Here is a 24,348-nt window from a genome sequence, read left to right as displayed (position 1 = left end):
AATCCTTTTGAAAGAAATCTGATAAACAATACCAGGAAATATGGGAAAGAAACCATTGAACACAAATGTTACAGTTCTGAACTGCTGTAAAGTTAATCCTAGACTGAAAACATTAAAAGTTTGCTTTAAAATACTGGTGTATTTCAATGTCATTAGGTAAATATTCTGTTTTATAAAGAACAAAGAGAAACAAATTTAACATAAAAAACCAACCACCTGTTTCCATGGTGATTACTGGTATGGCACTGAATGGAAGTTGTTAGACTTCACTGTGAGGTATATAGAATTCTATTTTCTCATTTTTAGAAAGTCAATCTCTTTGCCCACTTTTTTTGAAGGTTTTCTTAGGATACTGAGAACCAGTGGGGCCTTGGTATCTGCTGGGGTTTGGCTCCAGGATGCCCCGTGGATGCTCTGTGGATGCTCATGCCCCATTAAATACAATGGCACAGTAAAATGCTTTAATCTATAAACCCTTCTATAAAATGGCAAAGTCAAAGTTTGGTCAAAGGTGATAGAATCAATATGCAGATGATACCAGATTCATCTATCATCTGATTATTGATTCTATCACCTTGCAATTCCCAACTGAACATCCTCCAGTTGCTTTGTCTAGATTAAACTGCATAAGAGTGGCTTTCTAGGTTTTACAAGACTACAGTCCTCTTCATTCCTCTCTGTTAACCAACTTGGTTAGGGCTGAGGGGAGTTCAGCAACACCTGAAAGCGCACAGGTTTCTCCTTCTGAGGTAAAATTTAAATAGGGTAAGGGGCAAAATCTTACAGCCCTACACAGCAAAATATCATGGCATGGAACAGGTAGCCCCTACCATCACCTTTAGGAGTCAATCTGCTAAATAGGAATGGAAGTATTGATTGTGAAGCATAGTGCCAGACTTCAACATCTAATAAGCAATCTAAAATCATTATAAAAAGCTGCTAAGTGGTCCACCAAGAATCAATAGGGTCACAAGTCCTGTACACTGTGTCTCCTGGCACAGCCACCAGAATTATTTTAGTCATGAAACTTGGTAAGAACCCAGAATGATATAGATGTTTTTCTGAAGTTGTCAGACATAGTTATTATTATTTTTTTCAGAATTTGCACAGTATATACAATGTGCCCACACCATACACGGGCACACTATGTGTGGCTTTCAGCTTACACTGAAGCCACACGACAAAAGAATGAATGGTGTGCGTGCCCATAGCGAATGTGCTCTGCTGCGCCACAAGCACGAGCCCCATTCTCTTCTCAGGACAAGATATTTAGGGGAAATGAAAATAATAATTTATTTATGGAGTTTTAGAAGTAAAAATGTGATATACCAAATGATGAAAATGAAAATAGCATCTCTTACTGATGCTGTTCAGACCCAAACTTTATTCTTTTTGCTACCAGATGCTTTGTATAATTTTCTTCTCCCTTTGCCATGCAATCCTTGGCCTTAATTGCCCACATTGCCACTGTATCTGATTGCCCATGGCAACTTGTATTAATTTTATTCCCTAGTATCATGATGACAGCACTGTAATAGCTACATAGTTTTAATTAATTAATTAATTGCATTTATATCCCAGTTTTCTCCCTAAATGGGTTCCAAGGAGGATCCTGTAACTACACAGGAAATATAGCCACTAGGATCCAATGAAGCCAAAACCTTTGAAATCCCTGAAGAACAGTTATTTTGTGTTTTATTTATATTTAATTGCATATTTATTTCTTTAATATCCCACCTTTCTCCAAACATGAGACATGAAGCATCTGGCAATATAATTTAAAATAAAATTCAGACACAATAATATATAGCACACATGTTTTTTAAACAACGCAATCAAAGTAAAATCACTACTGATTTTTAAAGGTTTTAAAACTTAAAGAGTTTAAAAAAAAACTTTCTGCAAGAGCAAAAGATCTTTACTTGCTGACAGAAAGAGATGGGGAGAAGGAACTTGCCTTCAGTGTGAGCAACTTCCATAGTCAGGGAACAGCCATTGTTAAGGTCCTCTTCCATGTCTTCACCCAACAAGCCAGTGCTAGCAGTCAAATGGAGGGAAAGCTTGAGGGCCTCAAAATCTAGTCCGACTTGTATATGGAGAAACAATCCTTCAAATAGTCTGAGCGCAGACCATATAGGTCTTTAGCCATATAGCCACCAGGGTCCATATAGGAGCCGTGGTGGCGCAGTGGGTAAATGCCTGTACTGCAGCCATTCACTCGAAACCACAAGGTTGCGAGTTCAAGACCAGCAAAAGGGCCCAAGCTCGACTCAGGCTTGCATCCTTCCGAGGTCGATAAAATGAGTACCCAGACTGTTTGGGGCAAATTAGCTTACTTGCTAATTAGCTTACTTGCTGTTCACCGCTATGATCTTTGGAATAGCGGTATATAAATAAAAAACAAACAAAAAAATTATGTGTTATAAACAACACTTTGAATTGTGCATGGAAACAGACCAGTTTCGCAGTAAGAGAGTATCCTGTAAGTCAGGGGTAGGCAACCTGCGGCCCGCGGGCCGGATGCGGCCCGGCAAGGCCTTGGGACTGGCCCCCGGCCTGGTCCTGCCACCGATTGCCGCTGGGGCCTTTGGGGGGCAATTGTCTATAGAAGCCTCAGAAACATGCATTTATCTTAACATTTTTTTAAAAAAATCAGCAATTTTTTTCACGTATCCTCCATTTTTTAAAAAAAAGTGTCTTCCATTTGAAAATGTTGTCCTACATTTGTCCTGGTTTATTTATATATTTATTTTTTTAACAAATTGCTTAATTATTTATTTTTTGGCTTTGGCCCCCCAGTTGTCTGAGGGACAGCAACCCGGCCCCCGGCTCAAAAAGGTTGCCTACCCCTGCTGTAAGTCATCCCACTCAGCAATCTGGCCACAGAATTTTGAACCTAATGAAGTTTCTGAACTGTTTCCAAAAACACTCCCATGTAGAGAGTGTTATTATAATCAAAACAGATTTTAATCATGGTGGGATATTGTGTGTGTTTTGCTTAAAATAGGAAGCTCATTTTGGATCTGACAAAACAAGACAAATAATTTGGCTTGAATGTTTTTCACAACATCTTCGGTAGTGGTGATTGTCATTGTTTATGTGGCTGTAGTCATCATCCTTCCCTAACATGATCTTACAAATCTTTTGATGTTCTTATGTCTTGCTTTAGCACTTTTTAAAAATCAAACTATCTTCATTTTTCAGAAATAATTTTCCTAAAATAAATATGTATTACAACAGTGAAATAGGTTAAGCAGTAACTTTCCTCCACAAAATGTATGCTAGTTTGCTATGTGTATGAGCATGTTTGGCAGTTGGATTATCATAATACGTTTTTAAGTTCTCACTTTCTTCCCAGTGTCTGTTTTCCTTTGCAATGGCTGTCTTAATTTTTTGAGTATATACACATTGCCATAACATGATATAGTGGATTTTCTCCTCCCAGGAATTTGCTAAAAGTCTTTTACTAAGAGAACATATTCAAAGAGACTTTTAACATAGTAATTTGCCATGCAAAACTGCATACAAGAAAAAAAGTTAGAAAAAATAGCAGGTATTTCATATCATTATCACTATACAAGTGACAGTCTAAATGTATTTTGGCACAAAGTTGCAGGAATCAATGATACTGTTTAAATCTGCAGTCCTTGACCTATTCATTCCAGCCAAAAGAGTTCCAAAATTTCATCCTCAGAACTTTTTTTGGATCAAAAGTACTCTTCATTAAGGCTGCATCTACACTGCAGAATTAATTCAGTTTGACACTGCTTTAACTACCATGGCTCAATGCTAGAGAATTCTGGGATTTATAGTTCTGTGAGATATTTAGTCTGGTCTGTCAGAAAACTCTGGTGCCACAAGAAATGACAAACCCTAAGATTCTATAGGATGGAACCATGACAATTAAAACAGTGGCCAACTGCATTGATTCTGAAGTGTTGCAGCAGCCCAAGAGATTATGCATATTGATATATTAAATGCATTTTGCATTTTGCTTCAAAAAGCAAACTCAGTAAGTGATACTTTCCTCCGTACTCACAATAGTTGCATCTTGCAGGTGAAAAAAACAGAACAGGCTGTCAGCACCACAGGAATTAGTCTAGGTGACCTGGTAATCAGAGTCATGATAGAAAGCTGTGAGTCAGGACTAAAGAGTGAGGAACACAGGATAAAGTAGGAGTAAGAAGTAAACTAGAAGTTGAGAATGAAGAGCATACCCTGGAGTGGAGAACATATCCTGGACCTCAGGAGGACCCCATAGTGCATGCATAGAATCATTGGAAGAGACCACAAGGGTCATCCAGTTTAACCCACCACCACCCCGCCATTCATCACATACATAGTCAAAGCACTCCCAGCAATTGCCATCCAGGCTTCATTTAAAAACCTCCAAAGAAGGAGACTCTCCCACTCTCAGAGGCAGTATGTTCCACTGTCAAATACATTTTACTGTCAAGAAGTTCTTCCTAATGCTGAGGTGCTATCTGTTTTCCTTATCTTGAATCCATTTTTCTGTGTCCTAGTCTCTGGAGCAGCAGAAAACAAGTATGCTCCATACTCAATGTGACATTTGTTTAATATGTTTAAATATTTAAACATGTCTATCATTAATAATAATAATAATAATAATAATAATAATAATAATAATAATTTTTATTTATATCCCGCTTTTCCAATTGCATGATCAAGGCGGCTTACAAGACAAGAAACAATAAAATACAGATAAAACATCACAATATAAAAAGTTTAAAAACATCATTACTAGGGGTAGGAACGGGAATCTATACAAATCACAATTCACTAGGGGCAAGAAAAAGCCTTCTCTTCTCCAAACTAAACACACCCAGCTCCCTAACTCACTCCTCATAGGGCATAATTTCCAGACATTTCATCATTTTTGTTGACCTCCTTAGGCCACACCCTTCTTGAATTGTGGTGCCCAGAACTTAACATAATATTTCAGGTAAGGTCTCACCAAATCCAAACACAGTGGTACTATTATTTCCCTCAGAATATACTATACTCCTATTGATGCAGCCTAGAATTGCATTGGCTTTCTTAGATGCTGCATCACTAAGATTTCTAGATCTCTTTTGCATGTACTTCCATCAAACTAGGTTTCCCTCATCCTGTTTCTGGGCATTTCATTTTTACTGCCCAAATCTTTACCCTACATTTCTCCCTCCTGAAATTCATTTTGTTTGTTTTGTCCCAGCTTTCTAATCAGTTAAGGTCATTTTGAATTCCAATCCTGTCCTCTGAGGTATTAGTAGCTCCTCCTAATTTAGTGATTTAACTGGAACTGGAAGTTATCTTATAGGTCTTTCTGTTAAGAATGATCCAAACAACACCACTGGAGTTGAGTCACTCTTTATGGCCTAAGGATATGAAGCTGCTTGAGTAGCTTCTCAGTGCTTCACTACATTGTGCAAATTCACACAAATCTGACAAGTCCCACTTCCAATTAACTTCCTGTATGAGGCCATAATATCAAATGCTGCTACATGGATAGCCCTGTCATGTTCACTGTGTTGGACCTGTGACACAAACCCAAATCTAAAAAAGTTTAAAATACAGAAGAGGGGAGGAAACAGGCATTCCATCAAAAGACAAATTTACCATCATGAACATTTCTTTAAAATTCACCCCCTACTATCTAAGAACCCAAGCTCTTCCATAGCTCTGTAGGGGTCAACTGGTTCTGTGAAGTGTGTGGTGGTGGTGTGTTTTTGGCCTTGACATAAAAGAATATTTGCTTTTATTTATTTTGAAACCAAGAGTGTGTTAAAGCTAGCATCATTTTCAATATGTTTTTCGTTTATGTCAGTTGTCAAGAGCTTAGATATAGATAGAAAGGTCTACAAATAGTGTTAGAAGAATGATAATATGAAACTCTGTCAGAGCAGATCATTAAGAAATGTCATAACTAAAGGCAGCTTTCAAAGATGCTTCCTAAAGTGAGGTACTCAAATCTGCAGATTGAACTAAGTTATCCAGAGTGTTGAAGTCCCAAGCAATACTGAAAAAAATCTCTAAAAAATGTTCTCTTCAAACTAGGTAAAAAAGTAACAAAATGGCAGATGAGACAAATCCGCTTCTGCTATAAGACGGTGAGATCAAAGCGCTATCCAAAAATAAGATCACTGTGGAAAAAACCTACTGACAGTGTCAAATCTAAGTGTGCAGCAGCAGTAAGAAGCAAATTCAGAGTAATGAATGAAGGGAAATGCCATTATTATCTCAGACAGAATTTCTGGTTTCTCAGCTTGTAAAAAAGGAAAATCCTTTCTAAGAGCTTTAAATTGTCATGTAGAACAGCTCACATGTTACTTGCTGTTCAGACATTTTTATAGCACATTAATATTGGTGTTGGGTTTTGGTAACACATTTGTATTGCCGATGTGTTGGTAATACTGCAGTATTGTTTTAAAAACATTATTCTCACTTTTTAAAAAAATAAATAAAAAAATAAAATCCTAATTGGAAAAAATAGCTGACCTCCTCCCCCAAGTGACCCTAAAGATAATGGCTGGAATTCACTGTTGCAGCTAATTATGAGAGACCTAAATACCATAAAGACACCAGATCTCATCTGCTCTTGGAAGCTAAACATGGTCAGTCCTACTTAGTACTTGGAGATGGGAGACTGCCAATGAATACCAGGTGCTATAGGCTATATTTCAGATGGGAAGGAACTGGTAAAACCACCTCTGAGTATTCCTTGCTTAAGAAAACCCCATGAAATCCATGTGGTGACCAGAAGTCAACAGATGACCTGAAGGCACACAGGCGCGCACACCCACACACTAGAGTTACACATACATAACTAATTTGTATTCCTTGTCCCTATGTGTTAAGTATGGTTACACTATTGCCACAGTTGTAAATGTCACTCAATTCTGCTGCTGCAAGAGAAGGAAATCTCTAATCAACCAGGGCACAACATACTGAGATTTCCACCTACCTCTTGCCAGTGATCACCAGCACTAGGAACAATTACAACAGGGATCCTGCTTCTAATTGTTGCACCAGAGATTGCTGTGGGGAGGGGAGTGGAAATGTCAGTATGCTGTGCTCTGATCAACAGGAAAACAGACCTCCATCACTCACAGATATTGTTGGCCAGTAAAGTAGGAGGGGGAGGAGGTTAGGCTAGAATATGTGCATCTGTACTGTAAAAATAATGCACTCTAACTGTCATGGCTTCGTCCTACTGAATCCTGGGATTTGTGGTTTTGTGAGGCAGCAGCAAACTTTGTCAGGCACAGGTGAAAAACATGTAAAACTACAAATCCCAGGATTCCATAGGAAGGAATTGCACCACTTAAAGTGGTGTCAAAGTGCATTATTTTTACATGTAACCTTCATTAAGTATCCTTAACTAAGGTTTAGACCTTGGGTTCTGAACAATGTTTATCTTACAGTAATCATTACTCATTGCCCTAATATATCATGTCCCCATGCTAATGTTATAAAGAAGAACATATAGCATTGCTGCCCTATACTATATCAAAAAGCATTGTTTGTATCGTGTAATATCCAAGCTCTGCCTTTTCTTTCTACTGAAGTTTTGCTAATCTTTCGTTCTTCTGATTGAAGGTTCAAATGTTTTCTGAGGAAATAATAATTAAAGAATGGAAATGGTCATTGGTACCAGTTGACATTTAAAAAGCAAAATGTGCTTATTCTTATCTTTGTTACATGCCAAAATAATCTCCTCCCTACATTCTTAGCCCTAGCCTAACCAAGCTGACACACAATTTAGGAGATTATCGCATTAGTTTCACTGTCAGGATAGACCTGGGATGTAACATTAAGACAGATCTTAGCGCATTAACCTATTGCCAGGCGATATGCAGCCCGTATGCAACCCAGGTTTCTATAGGCTTGTCCTGCATCTTCTCAAGAATGGGAATATCCTATTCTTGAAAAGCTGTGGGGAAAGCCCAGGTGGCATATGGGTTGCATACTGCATGGCAATGGGTGAATGCAGCAAGATCCGCCTTAACAAAGTTACATCCCTGGTCTATCTCAGCAGTGAAGCTAATGCGACAATCTCCTTCAACTTCAGAATTTAACTATACATCCATTAACTTTGTTGAGGAGTGTAACTCAAATTGTCAAAGGTATCTCATTGGATAATTTATACAACAAATTTAAAACAGCATATAGCTCTAGTATACAAAAGCCTGCAGGCTGTTGTTTCAACAGTTGTTCTTGCAGCCTTTCACTTTACATGTACTATAGTAATAAATAAGGTTCGTTCAAAGCACTCTGTATGTGTACCCAGCAATAAAAATATAGATTATATTCAAGTCATAAAAGCTAGGAGTGAAGGTTTTGCGCTCTTTCATTCCAATAAAGTTTTTTGCCTCTGTTTCACTGCTGATAGAATGTTGTAAATTTTGTCATATTCATAACACAATTATAGGAAAACATCTGTTTGTGGTTATGAACCAAAAAAGTCTACATACTTTTTGCTGATCAATAAAATGCACAATAAATGTCGGGAAAGTCGACATCATAAATTAAACCTAATGATAAGATATTTGGATTCAAGGACAAGTTAGGACAAACTCTAATGCTTGCAGGAGTAAAAAGGACAGGGACTAAAAATTGATTTGGAAGAACTTATCTATAAACCCTCTTAAAATCCTTCTTTATTGATGCTCTCCTAACTGCTCCTTATCTGTTTCAAGCATGGTGAAGAAACATTGGTAAGGTACCATTACATGTCTAGCTTTGATTTCTACAAGGTTATATTTTTTAGTTTAACTTTATAAGAACTTTACAGGAACCATTTATAAGAATGTTTCCAACAATAACAGGATGAAGTGACTAAATGCACACCATGTATTATGTAGTTTAGCTTTCCAAGGAAAGCATTCTGAACTTTAATGATGTTACATATATGTATATGTATACTTGTGTTGGTAGAAAACTCCTTTTCTTATCTACTTATTTTATAAATAGAGATGGGTTCTTATACCTTAAAAAAAACAATTCATCATATTACTCAGAACTAACAATATTCACATGTGAAATGAAACAGCCAGGTATAAGTAAAAACAAACATTTTGAACCTTCTACAGACCACTTGAAGACTTCCTCCCGCCACCCAAAAAAATGCATCTGGAGACATCTGCCTTGGCTCCTCCACCCCCTTTTATTGCACAATATCTCTCTTTAGCAATCTAAAGCTTTGAGCACAATTCTCTCTACTGTACAGCTTTGATCGTAGTGAGGATCATTTTACGATAATGTCTCTGAGGCAGTGATCCTGAAACCTTTTTTTGGGCTACCATCCCTTTTCCTACTGCTCTCCCCCCCCCCCCCCGTATCAATTTTTTGATATTTTTTGCAGCTAAGGGTCAGCACAGGTGAGAGGCTTTTTGGTTTGTTTGATTGGCTGCTCACTCACTGCTCCCTTTGCGCCCTGTCATCCTGGGAGCAGCAACTGAGAAGCTGGCTGAGCAGTGATCGAGAAACCTCTCACCCATGCCAGTCTTACAGCAAAGGCCACTACATTGAAGAGGCCTCTTGGTTGCTGCTTGGGCAGCTGCTCAGTTGCTCTTCCCAGGGTGATCAAGTGCAAGGGAGAAGCGTCTCTAGAGAAGAGGGACTTTCAGTCCTTCATCAGGATAAGGAAATGTGCAGCCTCTCTCCCATCAACAAGTGCAGTAACAGGTTCATCTCAGGAACATCTTTCCTTTCTACAATCCATTTTAAACCACCCATTTTGTTTGTTTGTTTTTTCTGATATGCAAGTCAAAGGCATATTGCTGTAAGAAATTGACAGGAATGTTCTCTCTCCGATGCACACAGTCCAAAGGAGACTACTCCAACTGGCCCAAAGAGTCCCTGGTGGAAAGCAGATAGACCTCATCCTCCCACCAACAAAAGTGTTACAAAACCAAAAGAACATTTTAAAATGAAATATTTCATATGGAATTATTTGATTAATATTTATTTAATATGTATTTTGTTGTTGAGTTATTATTGTGTGACTGTCATTTCTGACTGATGGCAAACCTTTCATAGGATTTTCTGGGGCTGTGTGTGTGTGACTTACCAAATGTCACCCAGTGGGTCTCCATGGATGAGCAGAAAATCAAATCCCACACTCCAGAGTCCAAGTCCTATACTTATACCCTAACACCAATTGGCTCTCATTTATTTAGTCGACATTAAATTTGAACAAGACTTATGAAACAGGTTTGGTTCCCTATCCATTTCTCTTTAACCTGAGGCTGCATCTGCACTGCAGAAATAATCCAGGTTGACACCATTTTAACCAACGGCTCCATTCAGTGGAATTCTGGGATTTGTAGTTTGTTGTGGCACCAGAGTTCTCCGAGAGAGATGGCTAAATGTCTCACAAAAACTGAAATTCCCCAAATTCCATACGATAGAGCCATGACAATTAAAACAGTTTCAATCTGTATTATTTCTGCAGTGTAGATGCTGCTTGAGGGACAGGATTTTTTCTTCTTTTCTTTACCTTTTTCTTACTTCTTTTTGCAATTTGTCAGCTGACTTGTATCTGTTTGAAGTTCTTCTCATCACAATCTAGTTGCCTGGGCTCCCAATTGTGACCTAATATATATAGTTCAAACACAGAGATCAGTGTTCCACCAAAGCATTGTATTGGAAAAGTATTGGAATCCTGAGGTTTTTACATGGGAATTCTCCCATGTAAGCTCTCTATTATTCTTATAGACTATTTTGTTAAAATGAACTAAATCGGAATAACATATATACTCCCCTTAGGACTGAACAGAGACTTTACATGTTCTAGACACATAGCTTCTAATTAAAACTGCTTGCAAGGTATCACACATCTTACATCATATTCCTTCATAATCTTTACAGCAAACATTTACTAAGAGTCATATATATATAGTCAAACTTTTGTGAGAAACCGAACCATTATATATCTTCTGTGTGCAGTAGCTATTATATATTTAGCAGGCATTTATCTATTCTAGATCAGGACTGCATAGTCACTATAGCCCATTTTTTTTGATAATTAGAAAGGAGGTTCTTTTATCCTCCTCCTTATCATCATTTCCAAGTATTTCCCAGACATTATTAGCCTAGGGACTATCTAGGTTCCTTGGACACCACCATCACTTTATGTGTTGTTGTTGTTGTTGTTGTTGTTTAAAATTAAAGCCTCCTGCATGGCCAAACCATGACATATTATTTTGAAATTCATTATCTATAATTTACCGTAAAGACACATCTGATCTTAGAAGGTAAGCAGGAGAAGCCCTGGCTAGTACTTGGATGGGAGACTGCCAATGAATAGTAGATACTACAGGTTATATTTCATAGGATGGAACTGGAAAAACTGCATCTGAATATCCATTGCCTAGGAAAACCCTATGAAATTCAAACACAGGAACACATACACCAACACAAAGTTTTCCTTAACTCAACTGAAAATCACAAACCCCATCCAGCTCAGAAGAATGTAGGCTCCCTGTATTGGTGCAAGATTACGTTTTATGATTCTGGTTCACTTAATAATAACAGCATTTAAAATCAGGAGGTGATGTTCCATGCACTTGTCATGCATGTGCTAAAGATAAGGAAATTCTCAGAAGGAAGATGCAACTATTTTGATTCAACACTAACATGAATAAATGAACAGGGATGCAAACTCAGACTTAAAGATTTTGCATTAAACACTCAAATCCCAGAGTGTAATGGATGGATAATGAGTTTGTGGTTCTCCCACATGCTTCGATTAAAAAAAACACATTCAGAATATGAAAAATAATTATGAATTTCAGTAAATATTATCAAAAAAGAACTGAAACCTATCCCTATTCTGTCTTGTCAGATGGTCTGGACTACAGCTCCTACAAGCACTTGCAATTGGCTGTAGCAGTTGAGCTTTCTGAGAACTGAATTCGAAAACACCTGGAGATTCAAGTATTTCTGAGTCCTTATTGAAACAGTACAAATACTCATAATAATTATGGGTATGCTATACTTACTCTTCCTGCTTCACCATTCCTAGGGTTCATATCTCTATATTTGTTTCTCTCATCATAAAGTTGTTTACTGGTTGGTCCAATGCTGTTATCTCGATTTTATTAACTGACTACACTTTTGTTAAAAGGCATTAGTATCATCAACTTTCAAGATAAACATTAGCAACAAATCCTTAATCTTAATAATGTCACAATGGAATGTGATTATTTTAACTGATTACTTTTGCATTAGGAGCCAATGCTATATCAGACTTGACAAACGCATTTTTTTTACTTCTCAAGGAGAGCTTAATCAGTTTAATGTGTCATTAAATTAATTGACATTCCTTAATATCCCAGTGTAACCACTGAAAGTCCTTCTGCACATTCACCCAAAGTTCTGCGATATTAAAAGTTAATCTAATACTGTTGTGGAAAGGTGAGTTTTATGAAGGTTTTGTCATATTTTGGAACAGGGCAAAGCTAACTCAGTTTGATCATTTCAATTCCCATTGATCTGAAAGGGAGAGTTAATCACTTACTTAAGAGGTTTTATTGGCGTAAGATTTCATGGACTATAACGCTCTTCTTCATCCATATAAAATATTATCCAGAGGTTATGGCATCCTGCTTACATTTCACACATATAAATTTGTCAGGTAGTTAGATCTTAAAAGTGCTTAACTTGGGCAGGTTGACATTCATAATCAAATAATATTATTCCCCAAATTAGTAATGCATGGGAAGGGAGACAGCTTGTTTTCTTAAGTATCCCAAGCAGTCGTATAAGCTAGAAGACCTAATTAAGGCATCTTTAATGCATCATGCTTTGCTCTTTGGCTCAGAAAGACCTATTTTGGATTCCCAATTTCATGTGGACATGTTTTATACCACATCTTTAATGGTTGGTGTTAAATGCCATTCATTTGCATAGAATCTGATTCCAACTAAGGGTGTTTATCATTATAGCATTGGTAATTATTCAATGCTCAAGTGATACATTAATACCCCACCACTATAAAATACAACTACACTTTGAAAGGATAATCTCTATCACTGCCCAGCTCCATAATTGTACCACTTAAAAGATACAGGCTTACCGTCACATTTTGGTGTTTGATTTCAGTGCACCCAGGGAAGAAAATTCATCATATGGATGAAAGTAACCATACTTAAGGATTTTATTCAGTCCATGTTTATATACAGGCCAGTATTTTCTCCTATTAAACCACTGTTAGTTAAAACTTGAGGAAACTAATAATACTATATCCATGTTGTTTTCCCACCCACCCATTATCTTGAATTTTGTGAAGCTGCTTTGGCAGATGTTGTGTTTTTTTTTCCAAAAGAAAATAAACATACCCAAGAGAAACCAAAACATTTTTACAAATATCCATTTGTTTTTTAATGACTTCTTCAGTTATGAGAACAGCCTTTGACTCCTTGCCAATTATGGTGAAGTGTAAAGAATAATTTCATTTCCAAAGGTACTATGATTACACAAACATGAAAGCAATAATTCCAGTTACGTGGCATCAGCATCAAAGAATTTTTTAGTATTGATTTTTGAAGGAAAGCCAGCATTACAGAATTAAGGGCTGTCAGAAACCCAATAGCAATCATGCTATTGTTTGCTCTTGCCTGATAGTCAGGCAGCACCTTCAGGGCCTGATTTCTCCCAGAAATATGGGAATGGAGGAGAGGGATTTGTTGAATACAGAAGGCCAATTTTTGGTATTCTTACATCATCTTACCTATTTTACCCACCTATCCAGTCAGTAGTCTGGGGTCCTTGTTGCTATCTTTCAGGAGGGATTTCCCAGTTATGGGATGCCTGTGTCCAACTATTTAGTTATTTATTTATTTATTTCATTTGTAAGCCACCTTTTTCTCAGAGAGGGACTCAAGCTGGCTGCTAGACAGAGTCAATTTTAAAAAATCACAATAAAATTTTAAAAACAATTAAAATCACCATATAACAGTACAAAATCATTTAAAAGGCAAACAAAAAATTAAAAGATAAATAAAACTATTGGACATGAATAAATAGATAGAAACACAGATAGATAGATAGACAGACAGATAGATAGATAGATAGATAGATAGATAGATAGATAGATAGACAGACAATTGAGAGATGTAATGCTATATGTTTCATAATGTATTTTTGTGTGAAAAAAAATATTCACCTTTATATTCTTGGGTGTTCAGCTCTCACTAAATTGACTATTTCCCTTGTGGAATGATGGCTGCTAATTTATTCTGATAGATTTACTGGGTAAAGAATAATAATACTCTTTGTGTATGACCGAATGACTTTGTTGGTTAGTAATCCTTTCTGTCCCATGCCAGGAGATACCTTTACTTCTTATAAAACATCCCATATTGATTTTGCATTTTTCACATTCAAGGGGGCCTTAAGAATGCTTATCAACATCTACTTTCCCCACCAAATCTTGAGGCTTTCCTAGTGTTAGTACGAGTAGCAAGACTGATTTCCATGAACATGATTATTTTTTCATTTTCCTTCTTTTCCAGGATCATAATTTATCTTTTTGCATGGGAGAGGAAATAGCTATCTTAAGGATCTCAGTGTTTCACCACAGATTAAATAAATCTAAATCCCAATGGATTAAAGATAGTTCATAAATCCTAGGAAAGTAACTCTGCTTTCTAATGATTATTAAATGTAGTTCATAAATCCTAGGAGGGTAACTCTCCTTTCTGCTAATGAAAATACCTTAGGTTTTTTTGCAGGGAGCAGTCATCACATGAAGGGCTATTCAGTTAACATTTTCAAGATATTTGACAGAACATCCACTTCATTGGCTAAATATAACTCTGAAAGATGATCCCCATTTTCAGTGTTTGCAAACTCAGCCATTCTTCTCTTCCTTTAAATTACCACCTTTCCCCAGTACCATTGCACCACATTGGCTATAGTACTGGAGAGAAGGTGCAATCAGGTTTATTTTGGGAAATTAAGAGACAAAACAGACAACCCCAAAGGGGTGCCTTGAAGCTGGCCCTGACAAAGCTGGACTGGGGCCATGACAACCCAACCACATGCCGCAACCCCAATCTGTCTTTTGGCCTGCTAAAAAAGGAGTGCAAAGCACCGGTCCTCTTTGGGCCAGCAAAAAGCTGGCTTTTCTGCCCTTTCACAGCCAGAAGCCGGCTTTCAGATGCTCTGATGGCATGCAGCATATAAACTCTGTCCACTGGAGTGCCTAGAAGCTGCTTCCCATGTAAATGGCCAGTCGGCTTCGGGGCATGAGCTGTCTGTACACCATGTTCCCAAGCTGGCTGAAAGCCAGCTTTTTAGGCCGGTCTGTTCTAGCCCTAAGAGTAAATGTAATCCTCTTTCATATTCCTCAAATGACCTTCCCACTTGTGCAGGAAGAGAGGGGGAATCCCTAACAAACAGTAAGTTATAATAAATATACGTTGTGCCTCAGTTTCTAAATAGAAACATGCAAGCCAGCAACTAGTGAGCATAAGCCCACAACAGACAACAGTCACTAGCTCTAACAATTTTGAGGTGTTCAAACATAGAGCCTTGTTAGCCTGTGGAATCAGTATGTAGAGAGATCTTGTAGCACCTTTTTGAGGTGTTGTTGCTTGTTTTGAGGTGTAGTTGTTGATGTTAATAACCCTGGAGTTGATCTCGACTCATGGCAACCCTGTGGATGAGACATCTCCAAGACTCCCTATCCTCCACTATTCTTTTAAGTCCTTGCATATTCATATCCATGACCTCCTTAATAGAGTCTATCCATCTAGCATGTGGTCTTCCTCTCTTTCTACTTCCCCCCAACCTTTCCTAACATTACTGTCTTTTCTAATGATTCATGCCTTCTCATGATGTGACCAAAGTATCACGGCATCAGTTTAGACATCTTTGAACTTTATCGCACGGGCCCTGGAACAAGCCTGTTCCATTCTAAAAAGGGGGCGTTCTGGGAACAGGATGGGGCTAAGAACGGAGTTTACTGCACACTGGAATGCTGCCACTGCCACGGGACATTCCAATTGCGCCCTACATCCATTCCAGGGGGCGTGATTTGAGAACGCTTTGGAACAGTTCTTCAAAATTACGTCCCCTGGAACAGATGTAGGGCGCGATTGGAATGTCCGGCAGCAGCAGCGGCATTCCAGTGTGCAGTAAACTCCATTCTTAGCCTCATCCTGTTCCCAGAATGGCCCCTTTTTAGAACACAATGGGCCCATTCCAGGGCCCATGCAATAAAGTTCTTTGTCTCCAGGGAAATTTCAGGCTTGATCTGTTCTAGGGCGCATTTATTTGTTCTTTTTGTTGTCCACAGTATCTTCAGCACTCTTCTCCAGCACCACATCTCAAATGAATTTATTCTCTTTTGGTCCATTTTTCTTAACTGTCCAGTTCTCTCATCCATACATGATAATGAGGAATATAATTGCTTGTACAATTTTAACTTTCGTGCTTAGTTGTATATCTTTTCTATTTAGGAGCTTTTCTAGCTCTTTCATAGCTGCTGATTTCTTGATTGGTGTTAATGGTGATGACAGAACCTCAGGGATATCTCCCACGTTGGGGGTCTAGCTGTCTGTCTGCTCACCTCTGTCCTCTAGTAAACTCAGGAATAATCAGATTCATGACATTTAAACCCATGAGTGTGGTTGTACTTGTTAGTCCTTCTGTTTTCCCTCCGAAATGTGTAACCAACATAAATAATCTGCCTTAAAATTTTTACTACCATTTTTCCTATTAGAAAACCAAGAAATACTCAAAACATGAGAAAAAAACAAAAAACCTGAAGGAAAACAATTGTTGTTATTTATTTGGAGGAAGGCCAAACGTTAATGGTACAATGAGTTCCTTTTAGAGCAATAATTCCTAAATGTTGGTCCTACAGATGCTTTTAACTTCAGCTCCCAGAAGCCTGAGCCAGTTTTGCCGATAGTCAGGAATTCTGGTAGCTAAAGTCCAAAACATATGGAAAGCCAAACTTTTGGAATCACTGCTTTAGAGGATATGATGTCTCTTTTATAGGATATGATGTCTTGGCATGATTACACCATCATTCTTTTATGCATATGTTTTGGTCATACACTTCTGGAACAGATATCCATTTCTGAACTCAACCCACTGTTCATCAGTGGTTAGATTTCAAAACTGCTCAAGAAACAGAACCCATAAAATGACAGAAACAGGCACACACTTGTTATCCTCCCTCCTCTGGATCTTTGCCTCTTGACTGTCTAAGGCCATGGGATCCAAATCTTCCACATTTACATGAAATCATTTTTGAAGCTTCTCTTTAAATGTGCTTTTATTTGACAGATACTGTGAGGGAAAGCTGCCTGCAGATTATGAGCAGCTTTCAGCAGACAGACAACAAGAGCATGTCACTTTGTATTTTCCCATTATCTTAAAAGATGAAGCAATCACTCAGGGTCACTCTGAAAGGTCTATTTTAGAGGTACCTCTGAAGTACAGCACATGTATTCCATTATGCTTCCAGATTGCAGAACACAAAATACAAAAACATCTATGGTCAGTTATACTGAGTTGTAACTTTACCATCCTTCTTTCTATCAGTGGCAACTGATTTATTCCAACCAAATGCTCCACTGTGAAGCAACAATGACATAAATTCATATTTAAAATGTTCACTTGGCCTAGTACAAACATGGTTGATTGCAATTGACTGCATATTTTTATCTTCACAAGCAGGACACTTCACTGCTTCCTTCCACAATAGGCTGTTCAAGTGACAATATTTCAGGCTATAGTTGTCTACAGGTTTTTTTACATCTGTTTAGACAACGGATGTGAAAAAAATCTGCCTTTTACATCTGTTTCGATGCGGTGGTTAAGTCACTAGTTCTGATGATCATAAGGTCATAAGGTTGGCAGCTCAAGGCCCAAGTGCTGCATGATGGAATGAGCTCCTGTCACTACTTCCAGCTTCTGCCAACATAGCAGTTTGAAAGCATGCAAATGCAACTAAATAAATAGGTACCAATTTGCTCTGAAGGTAACAGTGTTCTGTGAAGTCATGCTGACCACATGACCACCAGAGTAGTCTTTGAACAATGCTGGCTGTTCAGCTTAGTAATGGAGAGGAGCACCACCCCCTATAGTCAGTTACGACTAGACATTAATATCAAGGGAAAACCTATACCTTTACTTTTTTAAACAAGGGAGAGGTTATTAATCTCAGCTAGGTCTTTTTCTGTTGTCTCTATTAATAATATTAGCTGGTACAAAAAAGTATCCAAAGGTCAAAATGCAATACACCTTGGGGGGGGGGGGGGAGTTTGTCCTTGCCATGTTTTACTTGCTAAATAAGAAAGGAATCTCTAAATTGTACATGGGTGAAATGCAGGCGAACCATTTACAATTCTTCAAGTGGCAATGTTGTAAAAAGCCAACACTTATGGTCTAGTATTGTGTGACATTTGCATGACTTATGACTTTCAGGTACTAAAATATTCTGCCTGACTGGGTGAGTGTTAAAATTTAAATAAAAAAGGGAATCTCAACCATACTGAAAAGCTGAAGTTCATGAACATTACACAGTAGCAGAAGAACTAGAAAGCTTTGCTTCAGGCCTTTGCCTCTTCATTCTCATCGTCAAGTCTGACACCCTTTGTGTCTTGTCACATTAGCCCTCAGATAAATTAAACTCCCATGCAGCTAAGGCTTAGCAATGCTCCTAAGGCACATCAAGCAAAGCTCTACAATCACTTTCTGAGTCCAAAAGAAATGCCTCTTCTCTCCTTTATTAATCAAGTATAGAAAGGCAGGCCTCTTGGTGCAAGGTGAGAAGCGGTGGTGAAATGTTGCTGGGCAAGAGTTATGAGTAGCACCCCCAATACCCCATCACAAATTAGCAACCTCAGGCATGATGGAAAACTGTGAGATTCAACAGCCAGTCCAGATGGCTTTTATACATGAAATGGACAGAAAATGCAAGCCTCTTCTTTTGGGAAGTAGCCAGATGTCACATTTCCTACCTGTGTATAACAGGGCCATTGCCTGATCATCTCTGCAGTGACATTAGCTGCCCTCACCTTTCGAGCTTTCTCTGCCCTGTCATAAACCAGAGTTCTGAATTGGAATTACTGTTCTAGGAAGCCATTTGGAAGACAGTACCATTCCCCAATGTCCTTTGCTCATGTTGCAAAGTCAGCATGACATTTAGTCAAAATCTTTCTGCTCTTCCATTCTGCAGAAATAAAGCAGTCTGATACAAACTTAACTGTCATGGTTCTATCCTGTGGAATCCTGGGATTTGTAGTTTAGCAAGATATTCAGCCTGGCTTGTCAGAGGGGTCTGGTGCTTCACCAAACTGCAAATCCCAGGACTTTGTAGGACAGAGTCATGACAGTTAAAGTGGTGTTAAAGTGCTTTTTCTTCTGAAATGTGGATATGCCTTTTGTCATTGTCTAAATGACAAGACAGGATAGGAAGGGGAAAGTAATGCTAATTTTGAGTGGAATGCAATTTTTTGTAAATTTCATTTTCACAGGCAGGAACAAAGAATTTTACCCCTTTTTTACTCACAGAAATAAAGTAATCAAAAACGATGATGTTTTCAAAGACTATTCACAATTGGGAAATTATAATGTTTTTTAAAACTACACAACAACCCACCACAATTTTGCTCAGATAAATGTCATTTCCTGCACAGAAAATACTATGTTCTATGCAAATGTGTATTGTTCAGGCAGAATAATACCTGAACTGTGAAGATTGTCACCCACCTAGGAATTTCCTTGCCATGGATCCCTCACAATTTCAAAACCTATATTAGAAATGTTTTAAAACTATTATGTAAATATTTTCAAATATTATTTACCTTCCTAATGAAAGTTCCTTTTTTAGGCAATGTATCAAAAATCCATTTTTTTCCTCAAGAGAAAATACATTGGGAAGAAATTGTATCTTTCTACTCATATTTAAGTTAAACTTAATTCATTCTCCACTTCAAATCCAATAGCTTTTAAAGAGGGAGGATATTTGGTATTTGAACATTTGTGATCATATTATTCGAGAAAACAGCGATGTCCACGTTATGATTCTTCAACATCAGGAGCCTCAAAAACTTACATTTTCTGGAAACAAGCATATGGAAGACTGATAATTGTTGATACAGGCTTCATATTTTACTTGCTATTGCTATAATTTAGAGCTGAAATAAACTGCTCCAACATTTTATTTGCAAATTCTAATACTGAGTATTATCTGATATTCTGTGTACTCATTTCCCCCTTCTTTCTTGAATATTGATGCCAGACTATACTTAACATCTGGCAGTTGGTATACTATTGTTTTTGAAACTTAACATGCAATGGTGTGTAGTATTTGGCAGTATGGGCAGCTGGCTACTTTATTATGTAATATTTTGCTATGCACAATTGCAGTTGCCTATGGCTATAAGCAATAACATTTTGGAATTGGAATTGGACAGCTGGTATGCAATGGATAGTACTGTCAACCTTCCTACCTTTCATTTAAAATGTAAAGCCTAAAAGCCAAACATTTTCATTCTCCAAAATGGAAAAAATGCCAAAAGATAGCTGGACTCTGGAGTGAATCTCTCTACTCCCCCAGGTGATGGGGTAGAAAACAAATGGAAATGAATATCTCTGCTATATCAGTGCCTTTCAAAAATATGTATCTCTATAGTGTATATTCTACACTATACTACACTGCAAATGTGGCAAATTTAGTTGCTAATAAAGTGGCTGTGAGCTCCATCATGGACTGGGAACTGGAGATTCAAACCTATAATCCTAATCCAACACTAGACTACACTAACTGTCTTCATTTTCCAAGACAGAACAATTAATTGCTGTTTTCCTTTCAGCCAAAAGTATGACAGCATCAAAAGTGCTTTAGACTAGGAGAGAAATCCAATTGCTAGTGTCAACTAGGGCATCCCCATTAAAACTATTTTTGAAAGATAAGTCGACCCATGGATTCATTGGGTCTGTTCCAGTTCAGATTAGCATTTGCATTTAGCCCTAGGTGTAAATATACAATTGGATGTTATAACTGTGTATAAGATTCTATGTCCTTGGCTGGATTTAAATCTCAGATGGCAGGCCCTTCCCTTGTAGGCCTGACCGTTGATGGTGTTGGCCTCATTTTGAAGCCAAGTTGAAACCTCAATGTTCACCGAAGTGTTTTGGCTCTAATGAGATCATTACTTGGTTTTAGTCTATTGAATGACAGGATTTATTTTGACTGTTGTTTTCAGTTGTTGTACATTGCTTTAAATTTTTATTCCTTGTTTCACATCCTGAGATCTTCTGATATAGACTGACCAAAATTATTTAAATAAATAAATGCTGAATTTTAAATGTACTTTTATTGCTATTTATTTCTGGCTGGCTTTTAAGTGTTGATCTTCAGGCTAAAGATGCTCAACCTCCTAGAAACCTGACCTTTCCAGATCAACATAGGTCCATACATGTGGCTCTTAAATCTTTCTAAGGCATAAAAGAACACAAAAAATTGATAAACTCAAAAGTCCAGAATGTGGAAGAGTATGCATCAAAGAGACATGTGTTGAATGGTTGTTAAGTATGTTGCCATCAGGCAATGTACCTGTCAAAAATCTTGTCAAATATGCAATTATGTCATGCATTTTGGGTAATCAGACAGACATTTTCCCTTTCCTATGCACTTACACAGCTTTTAGCATTAACCTTCTAAATATAAGAGTTGATAAAAGTGAGTAATGCATTGTATATAGTGAATGGGTTTCTCAAGTACACCACATATACACACATTTGTATATTATTGCCTCTAGGATGGAATGGGGAATCTGAGAGTCACCAAAAAAGGAATTCGGCTTGAAGGTATATCTGAATTTCTACTTCCATTGTATGTGAAAGAAATCCACTCCCGAAAGGTAGGTTCCAACATCTGCTTTGCTTAATTTAAAGGTGTTATGTTTCCAAATGAAAGGATTACCGGTGCCTTTTTAAAGTGACATTTAGGTCAGCATTGCAAAGGATAAATCTTTTCAATACTATGTTAGTTTCCATTCCACTAATCTTCCCCACCCTGGCCCTATCCTGATAGTTGGAAATAACTGTAGCTGGAGAATGGCTTTGGTGCAGCTTCTGGAGTCTTAGGATGCATGCATCATTTAAACAGCATACCTCCAAAAGTGACCCCAAGCAGCTTTATTTTGGCCTGTCTGTACGGGGCCTTAGTTACAATTGTGACACTGTTGTTATATTCGTAGCTCCTTTGCCTCACTTTACTTTACTGGGCATCAGTTTCATGCAGAGAAGGAAGTCCATTCTGTCAGGGACTATAACACAAGTGAATTATGTTTTCATTAAATTTAGGCGGCAAACTAGGAGAGATAACTTGGTTAAATATGCTTAACTTAGCAGCTGACATAAAATACTGGCCCATCATGATAATACTGTACTACTTTCCTGGATTTTCTTATGTAATTAGTTGTTACTAGACTATTCCCTCTCCCAGCCAGATGTAGATATAGATATTTAACAAGAAAATTGTCTAGCAGTAACTAAACGTGTTTTGGGAATGCATCCTTCAACATTAAGAAGAAATTGGATGCACAGCAGCATCTATTAGGCAGAGTGAGAAGACTGGTACATTTGAGAATATGCTTGGCCTGTGGATAACTGCTGCTGTGTGAAATCTTGAGTTAATGACATAGCAAGTATCATACTTCTTAGGGGTACCAAAAGCAAGTTAATATTCACTTTGCAGTTGTGGAGGAAATATCTCATGTTGCTTTTAGCATCCAAATCAATGTTGTGCCAATTGAGCAATTCTCCATAGCCAAGTTATTCAACTTGACTGTTATATTGACAAACAATGAAGCCATGGCTACCTGAAAGTAATTCTCATTTATCCCAATACATTTGTTCTCATGCAGGCAGCTGTAGGTCTTAATTCAACACAAATATAAGCCTATTGAATCTGATGGGTGTAAGGATATATAACAGAGCTTCTTAAAAATTAAATGGAGGCAGACATTGTTCTTTTTTAAAATGTAAATCAGCTGAAAGCAACCCACCACACTATGATTTAGCATGTATTTGTTTTACCACTCAAAGTAGGCTACAACAGAAGACAAAATTAAAATATATGCTACAGAGAGCAAGACAGCTTGCTTCAATCCAGACATGTGGCAATGGCATTCTTAAAGGTATATTTTTAGAAAGCCTGGTGAGTGGTGTATTTTCCCCCTCCAGTTCTTGAGTTTCTTCTAGCATGTCAGCCAAACAGTTATTATGGAATGATGGCAAAATGTTTTGAGTCAATGAAGTGCAAAAAATTTGAATATGTTACAAAAGAGTCAGGATGGAGGAGCTATTTTTAAAAAAAGATTTCTGTATCAAGAAATTTACAATAAGATATTATCTAAATGCCTACAGAGGTTAATTGTGTGCTACTTATAACAGGGGTGGGAATCATATGGCCCTCCAAATGATGTTGAACAGTAAATTCCAGTACCACTAGCCAAAATAGCCAGTAGTTGATAACCCTAGGAGCTACAGTCCAGCAACAAGTGGAGCCCTGTGTAATTTCCAGCCATTTTACAACTTGCCCATCTCTGCTGTTTCCTGTATGGAAATGTGTTTTCTGCATGCACATACACACATATTTTGTGCAGATAAGTCCTGAATTGCAAAGAATCTCATCAGTCCAGCAATCTCCTCCATAGCATTTCCTGATACTCAAGAAACATCTATTTGTAACATTTCCCCCCAAAATACTTTCAAATTGTTTCCCATCCATGCCATGTAGGAGTAATCCTGCTTCTGACTTCATTGACAAATTCTGTTTTTTGGCCACCCTAAAGGGATGGAATCCTGGAAACTTACATATGAAAATGGGATTTTTGGTAAGCATCCCTAAGTGATATACAAACCCAATATGAATAGATAACCATGAAATTCAATGGCCAAGAGAATGGGGTGAAGGAGGGACACCGTTCTCTTCTTTTATCCATTTTGTCTTCTTGTCTTCCCTAAAGTTTTCATGTTCCTACCTTCAGATAGAGGTGATTCTAAATCTCAACTGATGTATGCATATTTTAAAAGAACAAAAATCCACAAATTTCTTCATAAATGAAATGAAAAGAATTTTAGTTTTTGTTTTGTTTTTTAATCAAGTGTGTTGTAAAGAGAAATGTATATATTTCTATATCCAGGCAAAGGTTTTTAAATGTTTGGCTTTGAGTCCATGGGTACATCTACATTGGAGAATAATGCAGTTTGACATGACTTTAAGTGTTATAGCTCCATCCTGTGGAGTCCTAGGATTGGTATTTTACAAGGTCTTTAGCTTTCTCTGCCAAAGAATGCCTAATGTTGAGAAAA

The 24,348-nt window shown here is 37.7% G+C and overlaps 1 protein-coding gene across 1 annotated transcript in view; it reads left to right on the top strand.

Moving 5' to 3' along the window:
* The window catches only part of SGCZ (sarcoglycan zeta), a 610,988-nt gene that overhangs the window by 460,775 nt on the left and 125,865 nt on the right, over positions 1–24,348 (top strand). The window contains exon 3 of the mRNA XM_042468999.1: positions 21,789–21,890. Coding sequence (XP_042324933.1) covers positions 21,789–21,890 — 102 coding nt within the window. The remainder of the gene's footprint in view (positions 1–21,788; positions 21,891–24,348) is intronic.

The sequence above is a fragment of the Sceloporus undulatus genome, chromosome 5 (genome assembly GCF_019175285.1).
Source record: "Sceloporus undulatus isolate JIND9_A2432 ecotype Alabama chromosome 5, SceUnd_v1.1, whole genome shotgun sequence".
Lineage (NCBI taxonomy): Eukaryota > Metazoa > Chordata > Lepidosauria > Squamata > Phrynosomatidae > Sceloporus > Sceloporus undulatus.
The sequence above is the reverse complement of the archived record's forward strand: the minus strand, read 5'-3'. Positions and strand labels throughout refer to the sequence as shown.